This window comes from Sceloporus undulatus, chromosome 6, assembly GCF_019175285.1.
Source record: "Sceloporus undulatus isolate JIND9_A2432 ecotype Alabama chromosome 6, SceUnd_v1.1, whole genome shotgun sequence".
NCBI classification, from domain to species: Eukaryota; Metazoa; Chordata; class Lepidosauria; order Squamata; family Phrynosomatidae; genus Sceloporus; species Sceloporus undulatus.
The window spans coordinates 52513348-52522945 of record NC_056527.1 but is presented as its reverse complement, the minus strand read 5'-3'; the positions used below and the strand labels follow the sequence as shown (position 1 = coordinate 52522945).

Below are 9598 nucleotides of genomic sequence, written 5' to 3'. Positions count from 1 at the left end.
TGTACACTACTATTAATTTTGTGGATGAAACAGTTTGTGTACACTACTATTAATTTTGTGGATGAAACAGAGTTTGTGTACACTACTATTAATTTTGTGGATGAAACAGAGTTTGTGTACACTATTAATTTTGTGGATGAAATAAAATTTGTGTATACTACTATTAATTTTGTGGATAAAACCAAGTTTGTGTACACTGACCCATCAGAAAGCAAAGGTGTCACTATTAATTTTATGGATGAAAAGTTTGTATACACTACTATTGATTTTATGGATGAAATAAAATTTGTGTACACTGCTATTAATTTTGTGCATGAAACAAAGTTTGTTTGCACTGAACCATGAGAAAGCAAAAGTACCACAATTAATTTTATGGCTAAAACAAAGTTTGTGTACACTACTATTAATTTTGTGGATGATAAAGCAGAGTTTGTGTACACTACTATTAATTTTGTGCATGAAACAAGGTTTGTGTACACTAAAATTTGTTTACATTGACCCATCAGAAAGCAAAGGTGCCACAATTAATTTTTTGGATAAAACAAAGTTTGTGTACACAACTATTAATTTTGTGCATGAAACAAGATTTGTGTACACTGCTGTTAATTTTGTGGAAGAAACAAAGTGTGTGTACACTGAACCATCAGAAAGCAAATGTGTCACACTGTCTCAGCTTCTCATGTGGGCAATTGTGGTGGAACAGAGACATTCAACTTGTAGCTAACTATACATCTCAGGCCAAAGTGTGGTGTGTGTGTGTTTGTGTGGACTTCGAGGCTATGGAATTCTGGGAGTTGGAGTTTGTTGTGCTGCTCTGGGCCCCACAACAAACTCCAACTCCCAAAATTCCATAGCCTTGAGGCAAGACACAGTTAAAGCGATGCCAAATCGAATTATTCCCCCAGTGTAATAAAGAAACCTATACTCTTGTCCCGAGGCGCAAAACCCAGCGCCATTTTGTCCCTCCCAGAGCCCTCTCTTGAGTCGTTTTCTGCCAGTAACCGTCGGGCCAAACTTTGTTGGAGAACATTGTTTGGGGGGAAGCCCTTCACTTTAGCCTCTCCCTCCCCAGGAGGGATTTATGCGAAATCACTGAAGGTAAAGAGGCCCCGGAGGAGGAGGAGGAGGAGGGCGAGAGGGCGCCTCGCTCGCTCGCGTGAGGGGAAAGAAACCGGTCCGCAACGGTCCCTCTGCGGCGCCCTCTTTCCCCGCCCCACTCGCGGCGTCTTCCCGCCTATTTACTCGGCGAAGGGGGCCGCCTCCTCGGCCTCTTTGGAGAAAGAGAGAGAGAGGGGACGAAGGGCGGCTTCTTAGGCGGAGGAGGTCTGGGCCAGGCCTGTGGGGAAGGAGGGTGGAAGGAAGGTAGCTTTTTAGGTGGACTTCCATAACAATGCATTACATTGAGTTCCTGGGACGCTGACCATGGGGAAGGTTTTCATTTTCGGAGGCTGGCTCAGCGTTTTTGGGATCCCCAGATTTAAAGGAAGAGGGAAAAGATTAGGTTAAAAGGGCATTTTAATAGGGTTTTTTGAGTTTCCCGAGGGGCTTGAAGGATTTGCTCTAGGCTGAGAGGAACGTGGCAATCCCACGCCAGAAGCTGTGTTCAGTTGTATGTTAAACAAAAGCTTCAACAAAGAGGATTTAACAAAAGTAACAACAACAAAAATTAGGTCGAATCTCCTTGGTGTGTCTGTAAATATCTATATAAGTATATAGTTATATATCTATATAGGTATCTGTATATCTATAAAGGTATTTATCTACCCATAGGTAGATATATACTGGTATCTATATAGGCATCTGTATATATATATATATATATACACACCTATAGGTATAGGCATATTTCTAATATATCAATATATATTGCTATCTATATAGGTATCTGTATATCTATATGGGTATAAATATTTACCTATAGGTATAGGTATATTTCTACTATATTGATATATATTGGTATCTTATCTATATAGGTATCTGTATATCTATATGGGTATATATATCTACCTATTGGTATAGGTCTATTTTTACTATTTAGATATATGTAGGTATCTGCCTATATAGGTCTCTATATATCTATATAGTTATGTGGATAGATAGTAAGGGAAAGGCTGGGAGACTTAATTGATTTTTATTCCTGAGCTAGAAAAGGTTGGTTTCAAATCATAGGTATAGGCATATTTATATAGGTATATAGATAGTGAGGGAAAGGACAGGAGACTTCTTGATTTTTATTCCTGAGCTAGAAAGGGTTGGTTTCAAACTATAGGTATAGGCATATTTCTACTATATAGATATATATAAGTATCTATCTATAGAGGTATCTGTAGAGGTAGGTAGATAGATAGTAAGGGAAAGGCCAGGAGACTTCTTGATTTTTATTCCTTAGCTAGAAAAGGTTGGTTTCAAACCATAGGCATTCCCCTAAACTTGGAGAGGAAGTTCTGGTTTATTTTTCATGGTTTAAAGCACTGAGGAAAGCGTGCCTCCAGGAAAAGCAAGTTTGATTTGGAGAACTGTATAGAAAGGCCAGAAAAATAAGGAGAAGCATATTTCGTTTTATTTGTGGCTGTTGATAAATCCAGATTGAGGAGCCAGTGTTTGCTACTCAAAGACGTAGGGATAGAGGACAGACGTTTTCTTTGCCGTTTTGGAGAAGGCTGGTAAAATAATCAAGAAGTGTGTTCCTGTTTCTTTAGGGCTACTGAGAGAGAAGCATCGACAGGACAAGGAGTTTTTCCTCTAAAAGGAAGAAGGGACCAGAAAAGTTGTGGGAAAGAGGTGTGAAGTGACTGTGTCACAACCACATTGTAAAGTTGGAAGTGGTTTTGATGAAAGGGCTAAAGTCAAAGAAACCTGTGCAGAATGAACAGGGGAAGGAACCAGATCTTGCTTGTAGAACTGCTGTGCAAAATAAATCGGCATCACAGGACAGAAAGAAAAAAAATAGCGCCTCGGTGGGTCGTCATGGAAAAGACATGATCCCAGAGGAAAATTGTGTGACTGGTTTGCCAAATGGTGAACAAAAAAACCAAAACTGCATACAGAATGCAAAGGGCTTCAGAGAGAAGCATAGGAGTTCCTCGGTGAAAATGCAGACTCAGAAGAAAGTTAAAAATACAACCAAAAAGGATAGGAATTCAATTGTAAGGCTAGACTCTCAGAGCGTAAAAAGGAGCGTGCAGAAAACCAGCAGCTGCTCTGCTTTGGAGCCAAAACCTCAGGAGAAACCAAGGAACTTAGGAGAGAAGACTAAACCAGTTTGGCCTGAGCAGAAGTCTAGTGTGAACCAGGGTAAAGGACAAAGAACAAAGAGGAGATGCTCACCAAACGTAGACTGTAGCATGCAGAGCGTAAGCCTTAGGAAGTGTAGAGAAAGAAGCATTCGTTTGTGTAAATCACAGCAGCAGAGCCCTGAGAATTGTACAAGGAATTTGGAGAAAGCAAGGGCATCTCCTGCCTTACACCTTTCAAATGGTAATCTTACGGAAGAAGCAAGGGAGCATATAGCATATAGCAAAGAGTTGAGATCATTAAAGTCTCGGGAACCAAAGGTTAAAAAGAAGAACTCTTCTGTGGCGTCGACTACCTCAAAATTGCTGGATGACACGGGAACTCAGAAACAAAATAGTCAACGCTTATTGAAATACGCTGCACATTGTGAAGACAACAAAAAGTGCCAAAGCAGTACAGAAGAAGGAACTTGTAGAATAGTAACTCGGGCTTTTTTGAAATCAAAGATGTGTAAAAACGATGGTGAGAAGTTAAGCTGGGAGCTAAAAAAGTCTGTTAGTGAGATTCCTCGGTGCGGACAAGTAGTCTTAAAAAGGAATGTGGCCATAGAACAAATGTTAGATACCAGAACAGGGGCTAGGAGAAAGAAACAGGCAAGTGGAAAAGATGAAGTGATTTCAGCTGAACTTAAAAAAGGGAACAGAACATCTAGTAAGGATGCTTATTCTCTCTTTTTTCTGAGTAATTTTGATTATTTTCCCCTTGGGCTTCAGTTTTTCTCTCTCTTACCTGAGTAAAAAAAAAATCACGCTGTATTATCAAAGTTAATACAAAAGCTGTCCACAAAATTCCCATATTTTAAAATACATTTGTGAACTGGGATAATCAAAACTGTATGCTTTGTTTTGTGGGCTATTTTCCTACCCTGCTGGGAATGTGTAGTGTTACAAAAATGTCTCACTGTCAGAGGAGTATGTGTGGTTTGCAGAATCAGGTGTGTTTCACCAAAATATCCAGAGCTTAAAACACAATGAATCAAAAATGAAATGCAATATAGGCAATATACATTTAGAAAAACCCATACTCTTAACATGCCATGGGGTAGTTTTCTTACTAAAATGAGTTCCAGTATCCTCTTTTTGAAAGTGCAGTACTAGAACACAGTATTTTACTTGAATGTCTTATGATTTGCCCCCCCAAAAGGTATGGGAGTTGTTTTGTCCCAGTACATTGCACTGATATGTATCAGTGATTGATTGATATGGGGGTGGGGGTGGTCTATTTAGTTATCTTTGCTTCTAAAGAGAATTCAGACTCGATTTGTTTGTCGTTTGGGCCATCCATGATCTCTTAAATCAGTCCTAAAATGTGCCCATCCAGCATCAAAGGAGAAGCCTGAGAGTTTTGAATGCTAAAACTGTATAATGCTTTTGGCACCTTTTGCTTGGGCTCATAAACCTATTCCCACATTATGGACTTTGATTTTGCTTTGTGGTCAATATGATTTCTTGTTGTTGTTCCTCTCTGTCTCTGTCATAGTGAGGAAAGTATAATGCAGACCCTTTCTATTAAGATAAGCCAGTGCATTCAAGACCAGATGTTATCCAGTCAGAACTGTACAAACTTTTTTCACTCTTGGCTGCTCTTGATTATAATTTACCACTTTTTGTGTTCTGTGTAGTTTCTGTGTGTGGTATTTTTGTTAAGGTGTTATATAGTTATTTTCAACCATTATAGTAACTTTTCTTAGTCTAAAAGGCAATTTATAATACAAATGTGTCATATAGGAGTAAGCACGTTGATGTACTAGTTAGTATCCCACCGTAGTAGATCAGAAGTAACTACCGTATTTCTGTTGATCAGATCATTTGCTGTGATTGCAATTGCTAGAGTTGCAGTTTATAAAATTGTCTTTATACAACGCATGTCCATTAATGTAGATCTTACTTAAGGAGAACATCTACTTTGTATATTAGGGTGCATTAAATATTTATTGAATGGAATTAAAGATTAATAATGGTTTCCTTTTCTTATTAGGAGTGTACAGTCGAGAAGTTTCAAACAAACAACATGCAAAGCTGGCAGAGGTTGATAATGACTGCAGTCTGTGGAATCTGCTAGAACAATCTACATGTCCTCCAGTACCTAAATCAGATGAGACTGAAAACAAAGATTGTGCTAATCGGTGTTTTGGGAGGGAGGTTGAAATATATTGTGATGCTGCTTCTTCTCCTGTTACAAACTTCAAATGTCTACAGCCATTGGATATAGAAGAAGTTGGGGGAAAAGTGGAAAATAACAGATCAGTAGTTTGCCAGGATGTAAAACCTAGATATCTTGTTGAGCATAGTGACTTGCCATGTAGTATAGAAAGGTTTCCAGTTGTTAAATTGCTTGACTGCTGTTACATTAAGGCATTGTTAAAACCTGGCGGTGTCAAGAGCATTCAAAGCAGTAAAGTTCATTTTGGATCCCTGCATGTTGCACCTAGCCAGGGAAAGGTTCTGTCTTCCAGTAGGGATATGGGACAGAAGGATTTGATCAATAGCCCTAATTTATTGCAAGCTGAAAGATCTTTGCCCCAAGAAAACATATTGGTGGGAAAAGAAATGTGCCAAAATCGTAATAGGTCATCAAAATGTCAAAATGGAAAACGCCTCAGGGAAAGAAAATGGTGTGTGGATTTTAAACAACAAAGCAAAAAGATAAAAATATCAAGAGATTTAGAAAAATTAGCCGTCCAGAACGTTGTTGCAAACATGGACAAAACTAGTGAATGTGGATTCCAAATGGACGATAAGCTTGCCACAGAAGATTTTCCAACAGCTTGGGGAAATTTAAACTATAATGAAAGGACTTGCTTATCTTTTCTTGAGCATAGGCCTGATTTCCTCCTGGAACAGCTTCATCAAAGACCTCAGAACCTACTTGACAGTTTATCTTGTAATGAAAAAGTGAGTGAAGAACACTTAGCCACCTGTGATGCCAGTGACTTTGAGAAATCTCTGGATCTTAGAAAAGAAGATGTTCTTGAAATAAAGAGCATGGAAGCAGAAATTAGTGTTGACAAAAAATCAAACTGTGATAATTCCATAGTGAAGATGCTGGTCAGTGAAAAATTGAATAGCAGCAACAGTAATGTTGGTGATTGTATGAAAACAAAAAAGGCACCCAAAGATAAAATAGTAAGTAAAGCTGGGGAGAACTTGCAGTTATACAGTTGTCAAAGAGCAGTCCCAATTTCTGGTAAGAATGCTTGGCCCCATGAATCATGTGCCAGAACCAATGTGTGGGTTCATAAAAATCATGTACGTGACTTGGAAAGAAAAATTTTAACAGGTACTGATTTGTTAGTTAACTCTGTGGAAGAGGAATCACATAAGCCATGGATAAGTACTAGCAAACCTTTGGCAGATAAGATAATTGATCCTAAAGCAGAGCTTCCAACAGAAAGCTGTGCTTCAGAATTTTCAATTCATGTAGATAACATATTCTCAGTTGTTAGTAGTGGGAGTAAATGTTATTCCATGAATAGACCTAACCAGTACAGATCTGTTAGTAAAATGGGAAAGAAATTGAAAGTAGGTTCGGATTTACTAGGGAAAGTTGTTAAAAATAATAGAAGTATAGCTAAGAGAAGCATTTCCATAAATGTCCAGAATGTTGCATTTGCTAATTCAAAAAGCAAAACAAATGAGCAGAAGACATCAGTTACCAAACAAGAATTGTTTCTGCAAACATTAATCCCAAGGAGCCTATTGGACTTCAAAATTCCTTTACTCAGGAATAAAAATGAATATGAAAAAGCAAAATATCCTACATCAGATAGGAATACTTGCTGTCATTTGGACATTTTAGAAGAGTCTACTTCTAGAAACAAAAGCAGAGCTGAACAGACTTCATCAGATTTAAATTCTAAATACCAGTTCCAGTCTGAGCAAGTTAATGCTACCATATCAAAGGAACATGCAAACCAGTTTGACATTGATTTTCCTGAAAGCCATTATAAAAAGAATAATGAATGCGTGGAGACTTCCAATGAGAGTGAGCTGAAAACATCAAATTTTGATAATAGTTTTGACTCTTTGAGGACTGAATTTAAAGAAAAGCACATTCTGGACTCTGTTTTGGTACCAGACTCTAAAGACGAAGGTAATAACAGTAATAACTCAGCACAGGTCAGAGACAACTTCCAAGCAGATGTTCTTCAGGCTTATGAAGATGATGTTCTTGTGATTGATGTAATTCAGGATGATCCTGATCTGTTTGGAGATACTGGTGAACAAGAAGCTGCATGTACAGAAAAGCATTTTACTAAAGCCAACTTTAACACCAGCATTTTTTCAGAAAAAAAGCTGAAGTTAGAACCAGAATCCCCTCCGCTTCCAGGATGCAGATATTTGAAACTATGTCCTAGGTAGGCATGCTCTCTTGCAATATTTTTATGATATGATATGATATATATTGGTCATGGCACTCTTAGACTCTGGCTAGTCTTGAATAGAAGTTTACTTTGTGTATTGTACTGTACTGCTTTATGTATGCTTTCCTGAAAGCTGAGGCAGCTGGCTTATTTATGGGCAATACCTAAAAGATGAGCAGTTTCAAACAATCTTGAGGTCCTGCTCACAAGTATGTTTAGTTTAGAGTCTTCTAGGGGTTTTTATGTGTTTGTTAAATACTATGGGGAACAAAACCAAGCCCCGAGGGACAGAAAAGGCCAGTGACCAGGATGTCAGACAGGCATCATGCAGCCTTCTGAGCATAATTTTCCAGGAACAACAGTGCCCTTAAATCCAATCTCAAAAGAGGTGGCTCAGAAGGATGCCATAGTTACATGAGGTGGCTCTCTAAGGATGTATCCACATCCTCAGGCTGTACAAATTAAAACCTATGCAATAACATGGGACAAATAGGAACCAGCTTCTTCACAGCAGGCTGTAGGATAAAGCATGCAAGGCTCCAGTCGCTGATGGATGGCTGTGTAGATGCAATAGTGACAGAGAAGTAAGATTTCTATCATCACTGGCACAGACTAGATGTTCCAGTAGGTTCTTATCCATGTTCAGAGTTTAGCCTATCAACACCCTAATCTCTGTTAATTTCATTTCATGATGCAGCTCCTTGATAAACCAAGGGGCTACAGGATTCAGCATGTGATACAGGAGATTACAATAGACCACTATGGCTATGCCTCTCCGCCCAGCAGCCATTGCCTGCAGTTATACAGGCAGCCCAGACAGGCAGGGCTGGGAGAGAGTAACCTTTCCCCAGCAATTCTTTATAACACAGAACAGGCCGGCATGCCCATCCAAGATAGTTGAACAGCAGCATTTTCAGTTTAGGCATTCCGTTGCAAGGAATCTACAGATTCTTTGCTATGGATGACAGTTTGTGGGGGTAACAAGCAATTTGTGACTATTCCTTCTTCCACAAAGATATAATTGCCTCTTCCTTCATCTTGCTGTGCCTTTTACTAAACCAGGCTGCTCTTTGGTTCATTTCCTGTCCCTGCTGTTGTTGTTTAATAATCAAAAGCAATGAAACCTCCTCCCCACTTGTGAATAGGGGGAGTAATCCATCCCCAAAGAGGTGACCCTGCCTTATTGATAGTGACCCTGCTATCCTAATGGTGTATGTTGTTGTCCCTTCAAGTCCTTTTTGGCTTATGGTGACCCTGAAGTGAATATACTGTATCAGGGTTTTCTTTACAAGATTTGTTTAGAAGAGGTTTGCCATTGCCTTCTCTTGAGGCTAAGAGCATGGGATTTGCCCAAGTTTGCCCAGTGGGTTTCAAGCTTGAGTGGGGAATTGAACCCTGGTCTCCAGAGTTGTAGTCTAACACTCAAACCACTTCCAGCTTATATCCCCTTTCGAAAGGGGATATGTATTACAAACACCCTAAAGGCAGCAGATCCCATTTGATCTTGGAAGCTAAGCATGGTCCACTCTAGTTAGTATTTGGTAAACTGTCAATGAATAGCTGGTGCTGTAGGCTATATTTAAGAGGAAGGAACTGGCAGAGCCACCTCTGAGGATTTCTTGCTTAAGAAAACTCTGAAATTCATGGGGTTGCCATAAGGCAACAGGTGACTTAAAGGCAGGCGTGTGCATACACATGCACATTACTCTGACCAATTTTCCAGCAACTGACTCCATACCTCAGTCTCAGTAGGGATGGTGAAGCAACAAGTGGAAGGCCTCAGGAGGTAAAACAGGAAGACAGACCAGCATGCATCAGGCCTTCTCATCTTTGGATGATAATAGTGGTGTTGCTGCTTCTCCCTCTTTCCAGTGTGTTGACTCTTCCAAACTGACTGTCAATCCTTCATCTCTTCCACATAGTTCTTCAGCATGTTGCTTC

At 39.4% G+C, this 9598-nt stretch overlaps 1 protein-coding gene across 8 annotated transcripts in view; it reads left to right on the top strand.

The window, feature by feature from the left end:
• Positions 1-1014: 1014 nt before the first annotated feature.
• The window catches only part of TOPAZ1 (testis and ovary specific TOPAZ 1), a 49904-nt gene continuing 41320 nt past the window's right edge, over positions 1015-9598 (top strand). Inside the window, exons 1-3 of one of the 8 annotated variants that reach the window (XM_042476831.1) lie at positions 1015-1098; positions 2700-3945; positions 5272-7651. In XM_042476831.1, coding sequence (XP_042332765.1) covers positions 2832-3945; positions 5272-7651 — 3494 coding nt within the window. In that variant the 5' untranslated portion in view covers positions 1015-1098; positions 2700-2831. Of the gene's footprint in view, positions 1099-1193; positions 1671-2036; positions 2399-2699; positions 3946-5271; positions 7652-9598 lie in introns of those variants that run through there. The other 7 variants (XM_042476829.1, XM_042476827.1, XM_042476830.1 and 4 more) reach the window with 7 other exon arrangements.